Source organism: Saimiri boliviensis, chromosome 12 (assembly GCF_048565385.1).
Source record: "Saimiri boliviensis isolate mSaiBol1 chromosome 12, mSaiBol1.pri, whole genome shotgun sequence".
In the NCBI taxonomy this organism is placed as follows: domain Eukaryota; kingdom Metazoa; phylum Chordata; class Mammalia; order Primates; family Cebidae; genus Saimiri; species Saimiri boliviensis.
The window spans coordinates 17,936,011-17,951,580 of NC_133460.1; the positions used below are offsets into that span (position 1 = coordinate 17,936,011).

At 45.5% G+C, this 15,570-nt stretch overlaps 1 protein-coding gene across 1 annotated transcript in view; it reads right to left on the reverse strand.

The window, feature by feature from the left end:
- Window positions 1-8,030: 8,030 nt before the first annotated feature.
- Window positions 8,031-15,570, reverse strand: part of EEF2K (eukaryotic elongation factor 2 kinase) — an 82,650-nt gene continuing 75,110 nt past the window's right edge. Inside the window, exon 18 of the mRNA XM_010340769.3 lies at window positions 8,031-13,105. Within this exon, the coding sequence (XP_010339071.1) occupies window positions 12,996-13,105 (110 nt within the window). The 3' untranslated portion in view covers window positions 8,031-12,995. The remainder of the gene's footprint in view (window positions 13,106-15,570) is intronic.

The window sequence follows — 15,570 nt, forward strand, 5'->3', positions numbered from 1 at the left end:
GGGCAGTACTACTTGAGGCAAGAGTTTGAGAACAGCCCAAGAAAAATAGCAAGACCACATCTCTTATTTTATTATTTTATTATTATTTTTTGAGACAGACCTTTCACTCTTGTCGCCAAGGCTGCAGTGCAGTGGCACAATTTCGGCTCACTGTAACCTCCGCCTCCTGGCTTCAAGTGATTCTCCTGCCTCAGCCTCCCAGGTAGCTGGAATTACAGGTGCTGGCCACCATGCCTGGTTATTTTTTGTATTTTTTAGTAGAAACACGGTTTCCCCATGTCGGCCAGGCTAGCCTTGAACTCCTGACCTCAGGTGATCCACCCACCTCGGCCTTCCACAGTGCTGGGATTACAGGTGTGAGCCACTGCGCCCAGTCATAATATTTTAAAAATTTATTAAAAATAGGGCATGTCTCAGTGGCTAGCGGTTGCGATGGTTCACGTGTGTATTCCCAGCACTTGGGGAGGCCAAGGCAGGAGGATCAGCTGAGACCAGGAGTTCGAGACCAGCCTGGCCAACATGATGAAACCCCCATCTCTACAAAATATATAAAAATTAGCTGGTCATGGTAGTGCATGCCTGTAATTCCAGCTACTCAGGAGGCTGAGGCACAAGAACTGCTTGAATCTGAGAAGCGGAAGTTGCAGTGAGCTGAGATGGCGCCACTGCACTCCCACCTGACGCCAGAGTGAGACTCTACCTCAAAAATAATAAAAATTTTAAAATAGGCCTGGCACAGTGGCTCACTTCTGTAATCCCAGTACTTTGGGAGGCCAGGACAGGCTGATCACCTGAGGTCGGGAGTTTGAGACCAGCCTGACCAACATGGAGAAACCCTATCTCTACTAAAAATACAAAAAATTAGCTGGGTGTAGTGGCACGTGCCTATAATCCCTGCTACTCAGGAGGCTGAGGCAGGAGAATTGCTTGAACCCAGGAGGCAGAGGTTGCGGAGAGCCAAGGTCATGCCATCGCACGCCAGCCTGGGCAACAAGAGCAAAACTCTGCCTCAAAATAAAAAAAAAAGAAATTAAAAAAAATAAATCTCAAATCTTCTATCATTTCTGTTTCCCTCTGTCATTTACATGGGTTCCTTTTCCCATTAGTTCTGTTCAACACCAGGAGTTGAGTCAATGCTTAAGGTGACTGAATGGGGGAATTAGGCAGGAACTCTACTGACTCCAGTGATGTTTTAGACATGCAAAAAACTGTATAAATCACACTTTTGTAAGTCGAATTCTTGTTTTGCACTGACTCGTATTAGACCTTTCAGGGCCATGATTCAAGTTTCTGGCTAATACCAGTTGGTACACGCCCCTAACATTTGAGCATTCTGTATCTTTCTTCTTCAGTCCCTCCTTAGCCTGGCTTTTTCCTACCCTCAATCCACTTTTTTTTTTTTTTAAAAAAAAGACAGGGTCTTGCTCTGTTGCCCAGGCTGGAGTGCAGTGGTCTGATCACAGCTCACTGCAGCCTTAACATCCTGGGCTCAAGTGATCCTCCCATCTCAGTCTCCCAAGCAGCTGGGATTAGAGGCATGCACCACCACCACACTGGGCTAACTTTTGTATTTTTTGTAGAGACAAGGTGTTGCTATGCTGCCTAGGCTGGTCTCAAGCTAACCTTCCACATCAGCCTCCCAAAGTGCTAGAATTACAGGAATGGGCTGCCACGCCTGGCCATCCATCTACCTTTAACATATGTAATGATATGCAAAGATTTTCTTGCACTAGGAGAATTGGTTGCTTTTCAAGACTTTTTTTTTTTTTTTTTTTTTTTTTACCTACAGAAGCAGCCATGGATTGAGGAGACAGGCTGCTCCTCAGGGGAGTTCAAAGCTGAATGAGGAATAACCCATTGAAGTCAATAGAATGTTCATCATGGTATTTTAGTACCAGGAAGGACTTTTTGTGAATTTGGTACTGGATTTTCCAAAAAGGAAATAACCTCACAGTTAAGGATGATTGCTGGCATCTCTGCCCAGTCTGATTTTTCTTTTCTTTTCTTTTCTTTTTTACGGAGTCTTGCTCTGTCGCCCAGGCTGGAGTGCAGTGGCACGATCTCAGCTCACTGCAACCTCCGCTTCTCAGGTTGTGATTTCTCCTGCCTCAGCCTCCCGAGGAGCTGCGATTACAGGCACAGGTCACCACGCCTAGCTAATTTTTGTATTTTTAGTAGAGATGGAGTTTCACTGTGTTGGTCAGGCTGGTCTCAAACTCCTGACCTCATGATCCACCCGTCTTAGCCTCCCAAAGTGCTGGGATTACAGGTGTGAGCTACTGTGCCCGGTCCCCGAGTCTGATTTTTCTAGGAACTACCTGACCAGCCAGAGAGTGAGTGGGTCCCTAAAAGCCACCTTTATGCTGCACACCCCACCCCTCCAGCCATGGCTAGTGGACATAGGATTCAGGTTGGACCAATCAGATTCTCTCTTGAGAATGTGAACTGAGACTCAATTAGTTACTGATTTTTTTTTTTTTTTTTTTTTTTTTTTTTTTTTTGGACACAGTCTCTATCTATGCCTAGGCTGGAATGCAGTGATGAGATCTTGGCTCACTGCAACCTACGCCTCTCAAGTTCAAGCAATTCTCCTGCCTCAGCCTCCCAAGTAGCTGGGATTACAGATGCACACTACCACGCCCGGCTATTTTTTTTTTTTTTTTTTTTTTTTTACCCACGATGAGGTTTCACCATGTTGGCCCAGCTAGTTTCAAACTCCTGACCTCAAGTGATCCGCCTGCCTTGGTTTCCCAAAGTGCTAGGATTACTGGCGTGAGCCACCGCGCCCCCGGTTTTCATTTGTTAATTTGACTATGTTGTATTGGAATTAGTCCCTGAGATTGGCTAGAACTAGGAAGAAAGGAGGATTTGATGTGGCTATATTCTGTGAGGTGAGTTGGAGAGGCAGACAAAAGCCAGTGCATAGAAAACCAGGGAATGAGAGAGTGAGAGGAGCAGAGTCAGGGAAATCCTGATGGTTTTCTGGGTTCCAGCTCCAGATGCTTTCCAAGAGCCAGTGGGATGTCCTCTCTTGGAGGCATCTCTTTATCATTATAATTCCCTTTCTCTGCTAAAGCCAGTGCTACTTGGTAGCTGTCAGGTGTAAACAAGAATCCCCTCCCCTTTGCATGGCGAAGACTCAGATGAAGCTGTGTGTATATTATTATTATTATTATTATTATTATTATTATTATTTTGAGAAAAGTTCTTGCTCTGTTACTCAGGCTGGAGTGTAGTGGCACAATCATTGCTAACTGCAGCCTCAAATTCCTGTGCTAAAGTAATCCTCCCATCTTAGCCTCTGTAGTAGCTGAGACTGCAGGAGTGTGACACCATGCCTGGCTACTTAAACAAGTTTTTCTTTTTTCATGGAGACAGGGGTCTCGCCATGTTGCTGGGGCTGGTCTTGAACTCCTAATAGATATTTCTGCTAGAACATTCTGGAACAATTCAAGTCTCTTCCTACAAATACATGAGCAGGATGCTTAACAGGGAAACAGCTGATCCTGGAAGGCACAGCACCCTTTTGAGTTTCTTAGAGTCCAGCAGCTCCTTACACAGTTTTCTCGTGACAATCAGACATGAAATCAATGAGCAAGAGATGCAGAATGTTGCATGAGAACCCCTGGCCCTACAGGGTCTGAGCAGCAGGATGCAGGGCAAAGGAGGGATGGGCTGAAGCTCCGACTAGTCTTTGTGTGCCTGTCTCTATATCGTAAACACCAGGCTGTGGACAGTGGAAATGGTGTGGGTTTCAGTTCTGGATCCCCTCCATTCTTTCGTCCCTTACCCCTCTAAAAGGAAAATGCTCCCAACCCTGGCCTGAGACCAAATCTTTCTGTAATCACCTCCTTCTGGAAAGAAATCAGCATTCCTGATTCCTTTTTTTTTTTGACCAAGTCTTGGTCTGTTGTCCACAATGGAGTACAGTGGCACAGTCTCGGCTCACTGCAACCACTGCCTCCTAGGTTCAGGCGATTCTGCTGCCTCAGCCTCCCAAGTAGCTGAGATTACAGGTGCCTGCCACTACGTATGGCTAATTTTTTGTATTTTTAGTAGAGACAGGGGTTTCATCATGTTGGCCAGGCTGGTCTTGAATTCCTGACCCTGTGATCTGCCTGCCTTGGCCTCCCAGAGCACTGGGATTACAGGCGTGAGCCAACTCACCTGGCCTTGAGCATGAAAAATTTTCAAAAGAAAATTTTGAAATTTAAGAGCATTGAGATTTGCACTGGGAAACTAGCTTTTTACTCAGTTGATGGTCATTTTTCAGTCAAAAGTGCAGTGACATTTAAGGGAACATTCTTTTCTATTTTGTCTAACAATGATTATCTAATCATTCTCTTCCCCTGTAAAATGTCTCTATCAAGACAGAAGAGTGGTCAACCTTTTTCAGGGTGGGGAGAGGGTATATTGCCTGGGAGGCGGTGCAGGGGGGCTTCTGCAGCCGTGCAAATGTTCTGTGTCTTGAGCTGGGTTGTTAAGACACAGATGTGTACAAATGTAAAAATTCATCAGCCTGTATCCTTAAGAGTGTGCAGTTTAATCTACATGTGATACTGTAATACAAAATAAAGTTTTAGAAAATGTCCCTACCAAATATGAATCTTTGAATTAGCCTCCCAGTGGGTTTACACTTGCAGCAAGACTGTAATAATTTTTTTTTTAAGAGATAGGGTCTCACCACGTTGACCAGGCTGGTTTTGAACTCCTGGCCTCAAGCAATCCCCCGATCTTGGCCTCCCAAAGTGCTAGGGTTACAGGTGTGAGCCACCAGGTTTGGCCAAAACTGTAATAAAATTTTGACATATGCTGTAACAAAACGATTGGAAGTTTCCTTTATTAACTTCTCTCAAATCTTTTTTTTTTTTTTTTTGAAACAGAGTCTCTTATTCAAGTTTTTGTGCTGGTAAGACAAAAAAAAAAAAAAAAAAGAAAAGAAAAGAAAAGAAATGAAATGAAATGGAGTCTCATTCTGTAGCCCAGGATGGAGTGCAGTGGCACAATCTTGGCTCACTGCAACCTCTGTCTCCTGGGTTAAAGTGATTCTCCTGCCTCAGCCTTCCGAGTAGGTGGGACTACTGGCATGAGCCACTATGCCCAGCTAATTTTTATATTTTTAGCAGAGATGGGGTTTCACCACATTAGCCAAGTTGGTCTTGAACTCCTCACCTCAAGTGATCCATCCACCGTGGCCTCCCACAGTGCTGGGATTACAGGCGTAAGCCACCACGCCCAGCCTCCTCATGCCAATTTCTCAGCCTTGCAGGGGTTGTTCAGCAATGAAAACTGGGTTTCTCCGATTTCCCTACTGCAGATCTAGGATCCAGACTTCTTGGGTCTATTAATTCAATTATAGTCTACCTACTTTCCAGCACCCAAAACTTGCTGTTGAGTCCTCTTTCTCTTCATCCTCATGGGCTTATGCCATTTAAAAATATAAAATCCACTTTCTGTCACTGTAGTGGGGATTTAGGAACAAGTGGACCTAAATATGTATGTTCAACCACCATGTGTAGTGATGCTAATGTTCAAATTTCTTTATTTTTATTTTTATTTTTATTTTTATTTTTTATTTTTTTTTTTGAGACGGAGTTTCGCTCTTGTTACCCAGGCTGGAGTGCAATGGCGCAATCTCGGCTCATCGCAACCTCCGCCTCCTGGGTTCAGGCAATTCTCCTGCCTCAGCCTCCTGAGTAGCTGGGATTACAGACACGCGCCACCATGCCCAGCTACTTTTTTATATTTTTAGTAGAGACGGGGTTTCACCATGTTGACCAGGATGGTCTCGATCTCTTGACCTTGTGATTCACCCTCCTCGGCCTCCCAAAGTGCTGGGATTACAGGCGTGAGCCACCGCGCCCGGCTTCAAATTTCTTAAAATTAAAAAAATTAGTTTGAAACCAAAAGACCAACTGGCAACTAAGATTTTCTTAGTTTCTAACTTTAGGATTACAAAAGCACTTTAGGCTGGGCACAGTGGCTCACACCTGTAATCCTGTAATCCCAGCACTTCAGGAGGCCAAGGCAGGTGCACTACTTGAGCCCAGAAGTTTGAGACCAGCCTGGGCCTGATGGCAAAACTCTGTCTCTACCAAAAGAAAAACACACACACATGCACGCACACGCGCACACACACACACACACACACACACACACACACACAATTAGGGAGGCATGGTGGTGCTCACCTATGGTTCCAGCTACTCGAGAGGAGGCTGAGGTGGGAGGATCAGTTGAACCTGGGAGACAGAGGTTGCAGTGAGCCAAGATCTTGCCACTGCACTCTAGCCTGGGCAACAGAGTGAGACTCTGAAAAACAAAAAAACTCTGTGTTTTAGAGATGGGCAAATGAATCAATGAGAGCTTCTTCTTTATTTTTTACTTATTTATTTATTTATTTTTTGAGACGGAGTTTTGCTCTTGTTACCCAGGCTGGAGTGCAATGGCGCGATCTCGGCTCACCGCAGCCTCCGCCTCCCGGGTTCAGGCAATTCTCCTGCCTCAGCCTCCTGAGTAGCTGGGATTACAGGCACATACCACCATGCCCAGCTAATTTTTTGTATTTTTAGTAGAGACGGGGTTTCACCATGTTGACCAAGATGGTCTCGATCTCTTGACCTCGTGATCCACCCGCCTCGGCCTCCCAAAGTGCTGGGATTACAGGCATGAGCTACCACACCCGGCCTTATTTATTTTTTTAAGATGGGGTTTCACCATGTTGGTCAGGCTGGTCTTGAACTCCCAACCTCAGGTGATCTGCCTGCCTTGGCCTCCAAAGTGCTTGGATTACAGGCATGAGCCACCACGCCCGGCCCTTAGAGCTTCTAATACTTTCTCTAAAGCAAAATGACAGCAGATGAGCCAAATCTGGCAGGCTTTTAGAAGTTATTAGAATTTATTACAAATGTTAAAGAACAGAGGAGTTTGCATTAAAAAAAAAAAAGTTTTCAGCAGCTCTGGAAAAACTGGAAAATGGGACAACATTGAGCCCACGGTGGCAATCATTTAAAGTTAAACCGTGACTGCCCCTTTTAGATGGGGTATGAGCCTTCTGGTCTGCCCAAGCCCCAGCAGCTACTTTTTTTTTTTTTTTTTTTTTTTGAGATGAGTTTCACTCTTGTCACTCAGGCTGGAGTGTAATGGCAAGATCTTGGCTCACTGCAACCTCCGTCTCCCGGGTTTAAGTGATCCTCCTGCCTCAGCCTCCTGAGCAGATGGGACTACAGGCATGCACCACCATGCCCAGCTAATTTTTGCATTTTTAGTGGAGACAGGTTTTTACCATGTTGGCCAGGCTGGTCTCAACTCCTGACCTCAGGTGATCCACCTGCCTTGGCCTCCCAAAGTGCTGGGATTATAGGAATGAACCACTGTGCCCAGCCTTTTTTTTATTTTATTTTTTTTTTTGAGACGGGGTTTCGCTCGTTACCCAGGCTGGAGTGCAATGGCACGATCTCGGCTCACCGCAACCTCCGCCTCCTGGGTTCAAGCAATTCTCCTGCCTCAGCCTCCCTAGTAGCTGGGACTACAGGCACGCGCCACCACGCCCAGCTAATTTTTGTATTTTTAGTAAAGACGAGGTTTCACCTTGTTGACCAGGATGGTCTCGATCTCTTGACCTCGTGATCCACCCGCCTCGGCCTCCCAAAGAGCTGGGATTACAGGCTTGAGCCACCGCGCCCGGCTACTTTTTTTTTTTTTTTTTGAGATAGAGTCTCGCTCTGTTGCCCAGGCTGGAGTGCAATGACATGATCTCGGCTCACTGCAACCTCCGCCTTTTGGGTTCAAGCAGTTCTCTGCCTCAGCCCCCCAAGCGGCTGGGATTACAGGCGCCCACCATCATGCCTGGCTAATTTTTGTATTTTTAGTAGAGACGGGGTTTCACCATCTTGGCCAGGCTGGTCTTGAACTTCCGACCTCGTGAGCCACCTGCTTTGGCCTCCCAAAGTGCTGGGATTACAGGCGTGATCTTCAGTGCCGGCCATTTTATTTTCTTTAAACCAGGAGACATTTGAATTGAGACAGGAAAGAGGAAAAACACTTTATTTGTAAAGAGAAAATGGAACTTAGTACACATCCCAAAATAATCCTGGGAGGCCACTTCTCTGAGCCCCACCTTGAGTAGGCTAAAGGGTTACCTTTGGGACTACAAACACAATTAAGAGGTACAAATCCACGAAGAGAATATGCATATTTTGTCTCCTTTCCCTCCAAAACAAGCTGTAAATACTTGTGTAAACATTTGTTGATTTGTAAAACATGTCTAGTACTGCAGAAAAATGTGCTAGGATGAAAGGAAATAAAGCCATGAAAACAGGACCAGGAGTGATGGCTCACACCTGTAATCCCAACACTTTCGGAGGCTGAGGTGGGAGAATCACTTGAGGCCAAGGAGTTCAAGACCAGCCTGGGCAACATAGATCCCGTCTCTCCAAAAAATAATTGTAAAAAATTACCCAGGCATGGCCAGGCACTGTGGCTCACATCTGTAATCCCAGCACTTTGGGAGGCCAAGGTGGGTGGATCACCTGAGGTCAGGAGTTGGAGGCCTACCTGGCCAATATGGTGAAACCCCTATCTCTACTAAAAATACAAAAATTAGCAGGGAGTGGTGTCAGGCGCCTGTAGTCCCAGCTACTCAGGAGGCTAAGGCAGGGAGAATTGCTTGAACCCGGGAGACAGAGGTTGCAGTGAGCATTGCACTCCAGCCTGGGTGACAGAGCGAGAGTCTGTCTCAAAAAAATAAATGAATAAAAATTAGCCAGGCATGATGGTGCACACCTGTAGTTTTATCTACTTGAGAGGCTGAGGCAGGAGGATCACTGGAGCCCAGGAGGCTGAGCCTACAATGAGCTATGATTGTGCCATGGCCCAGACTAGGTAAGAAAGTGAGACTTCGTGTCTTAAGAAAAAAAAAAAAAGCCACTAAAATAGCAACAAGACAGTTTACTTGGCTTGTAGGTCAAGGTTGCATTTGATGATAAATTCCCACAGTGCCTTTGGTCAAGGGGAGAAGAGAAATTCAGGAAGACTAGGGTTTGGGAGTTTTTTTCTCTTCTTTCTTACCCATAAAGCCATCTGTCCATTCATTCATTTTTTTTTTCTCTTACCTATAGCAAAACTGAAAGAGTCATTAAACTTCAGTTTGACTTTAAATTTGATTCCCAAGCTCCTCTAAATAGCAGCAGCTCTTAAATCCCAGCTCCAGCTTAGTGCTTTGCTAGCAGTGACACAGTGGGCGGGGGTGGGGGTGGGGGTGGGGGGGGAACCTAACTGGCAGAACCTTGGTTTCTCCATTTGTGAAATGAAGGTACTGGATGATAATCCTGGCTCTGCCAACTTCCCGGAGTTTTACCTGCTTCTTGCACTTGAAAATGGTCTCTGGTATCTTCCCAGTTGGTCTGGAATGTCCTGGGTTTGGGATTTGTTTTTTGTCATGTCCAGCATTTGTAGAAAAAGAAGATGCCCTATCTTCAAAAGGCACAAAATTAAATTTTGTTTCTTTCCTTTTTTTTTATTGTTTTTGAGATGGAGTCTGTCACCCAGGCTGGAATGCAGTGGTGCAATCTTGGCTCACTGCAACCTCTGCCTCCTGGGTTTAAGTGATTCTCCTGCTTCAGCCTCCTGAGTAGCTGGGACTACAGGTGTGCACCACCACACCCGGCTTTCTTTTTAGCAGAAACGGTTCTTCACCATGTTGCCCAGGATGGTCTCAAACTCCTGACTTCAGGTAATCCGCCCACCTCAGCCTCCCAAAGTGCTGGGATTACAGGTGTGAGCCACCATGCCCTGCCCAAAGTAGGTTTTGAAGGTGGAATAAATTCTTCTCCTAGCTCAGAAGGATCTCAACTTCTTGCAAGTTACTTTTTCACTCTTAAGGGCCCTTAAAGAAGTATTTGCTTAGCTCTATAACAAGGCCATCTCTGCCTCCAGGAAGAGCAACAGACCAGCAACTGACATTAAGGTCACACAGGCGAGTGTGGAGTAGAACTGCAGGGGTGAAGGCTCCAGCCAATCCAGACAACGGATCGTTAACTGTTTGGAGAAAACAATGCCTCAAAGGGTGATTGCACTGACTTGGGCTGGCTCTACATCCGTTCACACAATTGTTGAGTGCCTACTCTATGCCAAAGCACTGTATTTTTGAGCCCTGGGGGGCACAAAATTGAGATAGCTCCTGCCCTCAAGCTTAATAAAGTAGCTGTCAGTCAAGGGTTAGAGCAGAGGTTGGCAAACTACAGCCCAAGAGGGCACCTGTTTTTGTAAATAAAGTTTTATTGGAACACCAGCCACACTCATTCATGTTCATGTAGTGTCTGTGGCAGCCTTTACACTACAACAGCAGGGTTGAGCATTTGCAGCAGAGGCCATACGGCCTGCATAGCCTAAAATCTTTACTTTCTACCCCTTTACAAAAAAGTTGGCCAATCTCTGCTAGAGAAGAGATGACATACAACTAAGAAATTAAACAAGTGATCAAGGAACTCAAATTATTTACATAATACAATTTCAGAGGCTAGGGGGCTGGATGAATTTAAAAAAGCATGAATTACATGAAGCTTGATTACTGTGAAGAGATAAATCACCGTAAGTTACTTCTTACATTTAACATATACAATTTAACTATATGCACTGGTTTAAAACACACGCACACACACTTTCTCACACACAAAATGTAACACAAGCCAACTACTGATCTGGTATAGACGACAAATGGTGATCAGTTCCAACTTCTAAAGGAAAACTGGCTATGATAAGTTTGTATTAAAAAAGTCACTGTTGTTTATGGGTCATCTAAGAGATTTTTTCAAGGGTAATTTTACCTGCTTGATTGTTCATTTAAGGGTATGCACTGAACTTTGGAACTAACGCGTACATGAATTCATGCCTCCAAAGCAGTCAACACTAAAGTGTAGGCTGGGCACAGTGGCTCCCACCTGTAATCCCAGCACTTTGGGAGGCTGAGGCAGGAGGATCACTTGAGCCCAGGAGTTCAAGACCAGCCTGGGCAACACAGTGAGACCAGGTCTCTATTTCAAAAATATAATGAAAAGAATCTCTCTGCTGACAACAAACCCCACTAAGGTGTTGAAGGACTCATTTTAATGAACAGTAAAGAATGGTTTGGGCTGGGCGCGGTGGCCAAGGCGGGTGGATCACCTGAGGTCGGGAGTTCAAGACCAGCCTGATCAACATGGTGAAACCCCGTCTTTAAAAAAAAAACAAAAGAAAAGAATGGTTTTTATGTTATACTCTGCTTTTTTATGTTTTGACTTTTAAACAAAGATAAAGAGGCTGCTGCTTTAGCATTTAGGGTTGATCCAAGCAGTTTGTCTTTTTTTTTTTTTTGGTAGAGACAGGGTCTCACCATGTTTACCCAGGTTGGTCTTGGACTCGTGAGCTCAAGGGATCTTCCCACCTCCTTCCCACCTCGCCCTCCTCAAAGTGCTGGAATTACAGGCGGGAGCCACTGCACTCAGCACCTTTGCTATTTGAAACACCAAACGAAATCATACTAATATGAGAACTGAATTCCATTTAAAGGAAAAGCTCATTAAATAACGATCACCATTGTCTGGCTCTGGGGAGACTACTGAAATTAATGACTGTTTATAGTTCTTGCCCTCTTATCCTCAACAGCTTAGACAAAATCCCAAGAGACTGCTGCTGAAAGCGTCCTGCTGCAAATTACAAGAAAATCAGACCAGCTTCAAGCAGAAAATGCCAAGGACCAGGGCTGGGGAGCAGATCCGATGTAAAAGCATCCAGATGCTAAGAAAACACCCAGGAATACTGCCCAAGAGACACTGCAGTCACGTTGTAGAAGCTGCCACAGAGATGCCGAGTGCGAGTCTACTCGGAGGAAAGGGTCCGACATTCCAAGCCGCCGTCCTTACATGTAAAAAGCTCTGAGGTGCACCCTCTTCCACGCTAGCTGATGTAGGAGTTAGAGGTAGTAAATGTGTGCGTACAAAGTTCAAACCTGTCTTGTAAAGCCCACTGTAGAAAACATGCTTAAAAAATGGAATTCAGCTGTATGCCAGAAAATCAGTAGCATTATTGAAGGAAATTAAACTAAAAGTTTAGAAAACAGTCAATATGCAGGCCCTTCACCTTGGTACAAGGGAGCCTGGGTATTGTGCAATCTCACACCCACTGAAAAAATGCCATGCATGCCTCTAAATGCTCTGAGAAAGCATGATTTGCACTGAGTCACAGCAATACATACCCCGTGACTTAGGAAAGCCAAAGTGAAGTGCTTCATTTCTCAGCCCAATGTGCAAAACACAGGGCTCTGTGGGCCTGAGATTTCAGTCTACCCTGAAAAGTCTAGGAAGCAGAATCCTAATATTGTCCATTCAGGGCAAAAAGCACTTTCTTATATCTTGCGACCAAAAAAAAAATAAAGAAAGAAAGAAAGAAAAATGAAAATAGAACCACAAAATGGGCAGGCTTGATGGTTCACACCTGTAATCTCAGCACTTTGGGAGGCTGAGGTGGGTGAACCACCTGAGGTCAGGAGTTTGAGACCAGCCTGGCCAACATGGTGAAACCCCATCTCTACTGAAAACACAAAAATTAGCTGGGTGGGGTAGTGGGAGCCTGAGGCAGTAGAATCGATGGAACCTGGGAGGCGAGGTTGCAGTGAGCTGCGATTGCGCCATTGCATTCCAGCTTGAGTGACAGCGGGAGGCTCCCTCTCAAAAAAAAAAAAAAAAAAAGAACCACATGACGGTACATTGGTTCATTAGGCTGCCTTTTCGAGTCCCACTTCCCCAAAATACTGCCCTGAGAGACAGCTAGAGAGTCTCTGCTGGTAGCAGCCAAGTAGCAAAGACATTTTCAAGAGTCAAAAAATGAAAAAGAAAATTTGATTTACAACACAGTAAAAATGCTTCCCCTCCCCAAACTAAATAACTGCTTTTCTTTTTTTCTTTTTTCTTTTCCTCCTAGCCCTTTTGCTTGGGAGTAGCCCGCAGTGATTTTCCTGATTATTCCTCCATCTGGGCCCAGGCCTCTTCCGCCTTTTGGTAGTACTGGTTGGCCAGCCGGCCCTTCATGGCTTCCATCGCTGCTTCTGCTGCCTGGGTATACAAGTCCCCTGAAACACAGCAAAGGGGGTGGCACAAAGAGGTGAACCACCTGTTGTTTTTGCCAGCCCAGTGTCCCCATCACACTTCCGAGAAGAGCACCCTGAAGTGTCCATAGGGACTCAAATTACTCCTTGGGCATGCTCCCTCCAGGTTTTCTGGGTGAGGCTCTAAGGGTGGGCCTGTGATCAAATCTGGCCAATTAAAGTAAGCCATCTAAACAATAACTACCGTTTGTTTGGGGTATGTAGATGACTCAATTTGAGCCAATGAGAATCAGGCTGAGAACTAATTTGAGCCAATGAGAATCAAGCTGAGAACTTTTGCAGAACTAATTGGGGATGTGCAAAAGTGGAAGAAATAAAGACTATAAATAGCTTCATGTCAGCTAGGTCAGGTTTTACCACCCAGTGAATTTGTGTAAAACATACAAATATACTTCAAGTTTTTGGAGCTTCTTGGATTTAGAAATTTCAAATACAAGATTACAGATTGGCTGGGTGTGGTGGCTCATGCCTGCAATCCAGCCCTTTGGGAGACCAAGGCAGGTGGATCACCTGAGGTAGGGAGTTCGAGACCAGCCTGGCCAACGTGGTGAAACCCCTTCTCTACTAAAATACAAAAAATTAGCTGGGCATTGTGGCAGGCGCCTGTAATCTCAGCTACTTGGGAGGCTGAGGCAGGAGAATTGCTTGAACTTGGGAGGTGGAGGTTGCAGTGAGCTGAGATCACGCCACTGCACTCCAGCCTGGGCAACAAGAGTGAAACTCTGTCTCCAAAAAAAAAAAAAAAAAAAAAGGATTATAGATTTGCAACTCTTTCTTTTCTTTCCCTCTGTCCCTCCCCCCACCTCTCTCTTTCTCTCTCTTTCTTTTTTTCAGATGGAGTCTCACTCTCTTGCCCAGGCTGGAGTGCAGAGGCACCACTGCCTCTGGGGTTCAAGTAATTCTCCTGCCTCAGTCTCCAGAGTAGCTGAGATTACAGCACCTGCCATTATGCCTGGCTAATTTTTGCATATTTAGTAGATTTGGGATTTTACCATGTTGGCCAGGCTTGTCTCGAACTCCTGACCTCAAGTGATCTGCCCACTTCGGCCTTCCAAAGTGCTGGGATTACAGGCATGAGCCACTGTGCTCAGCCGACATTTGCATTATTCTTTGTTAATTTTAAAATATGACTTAAAAACTTTTAAAATTTAGCCTCATCCCCTATCTGTGAAAGTAGGAACTTAGCATGTTTCTTATACGTTATATCAGGTATCCCCAAACTACGGCCTGTGGGCCGCATGCGGACCCCTGAGGCCATTTATCTGGCCCCCCACCGCACTTCAGGAAGGGGCACCTCTTTCATTGGTGGTCAGTGAGAGGAGCACAGTATGTGGCGGCCCTTCAACGGTCTGAGGGACAGTGAACTGGTCCCCTGTGTAAAAAGTTTGGGGATGCCTGCTATGCTGCGTCCCTGCTAGGCTCCCCATCCACAAATTCCTATGTTGAATTCCTCACTCACAGTGTAATTGCACTGCCTTTGGAGACATACGGTCTGTGTCTGAGTCTATTTTATGTTGCTATGACAGAATTCCATAGACTAGATAATTTATAATGAAAAGAAATTTATTTGGCTCACAGTTCTAGAGCCTGGGAAGTCCAAGAGCACAGCAGCAGCATCTGGCAATGGCCATGGTGCTGCATCATTCCATGCCAGAAGACAGAAGAGCAAAAGAGGTAGAGAGCAAGCAAGCTAGAGGGGGCCAAATTTGCTTTTATAACAAAGTTGCCCTTGTGATGACTGACCCACTGGCATGATAACAACATGAATCACCTCTTAGCAGTCCCACTTCTTCTTTTTTTTTTTTTTGAGACGGAGTTTCGCTCTTGTTACCCAGGCTGGAGTGCAATGGCGCGATCTCGGCTCACCGCAACCTCCGCCTCCTGGGTTCAGGCAATTCTCTTGCCTCAGCCTCCTGAGTAGCTGGGATTACAGGCACGCGCCACCATGCCCAGCTAATTTTTTGTATTTTGAGTAGAGACGGGGTTTCACCATGTTGACCGGGATGGTCTCGATCTCTTGACCTCGTGATCCACCCGCCTTGGCCTCCCAAAGGGCTGGGATTACAGGCTTGAGCCACCACGCCCGGCGCTGCAGTCCCACTTCTTAACACCTTCACAACGATGATTACATTTCAATATGAGTTTTGGAGGAGACATTCATACTTTAGCAGCCTGTGAGGAGGTGATAAAGGCTAAATGAGGTCATAAGGGTGGGGCCCTAATCACACAGAGCTGGTGCCCTTTTAGGAAGCAGAATAAACAGCAGAGCTCTCTAGCTCTCTCCCCACTTGCATCCAGGAGACAGATCATGTGAGGATACAGTGAGAGAGCTGTTGCCCACAAGCCAGAAACCAAACTGGCCAGCACCTTGATCTTGAAATTCCCAGCCTCCAGAAATGTGAGAAATAATTTTTTTTTTGTTTTTTGAG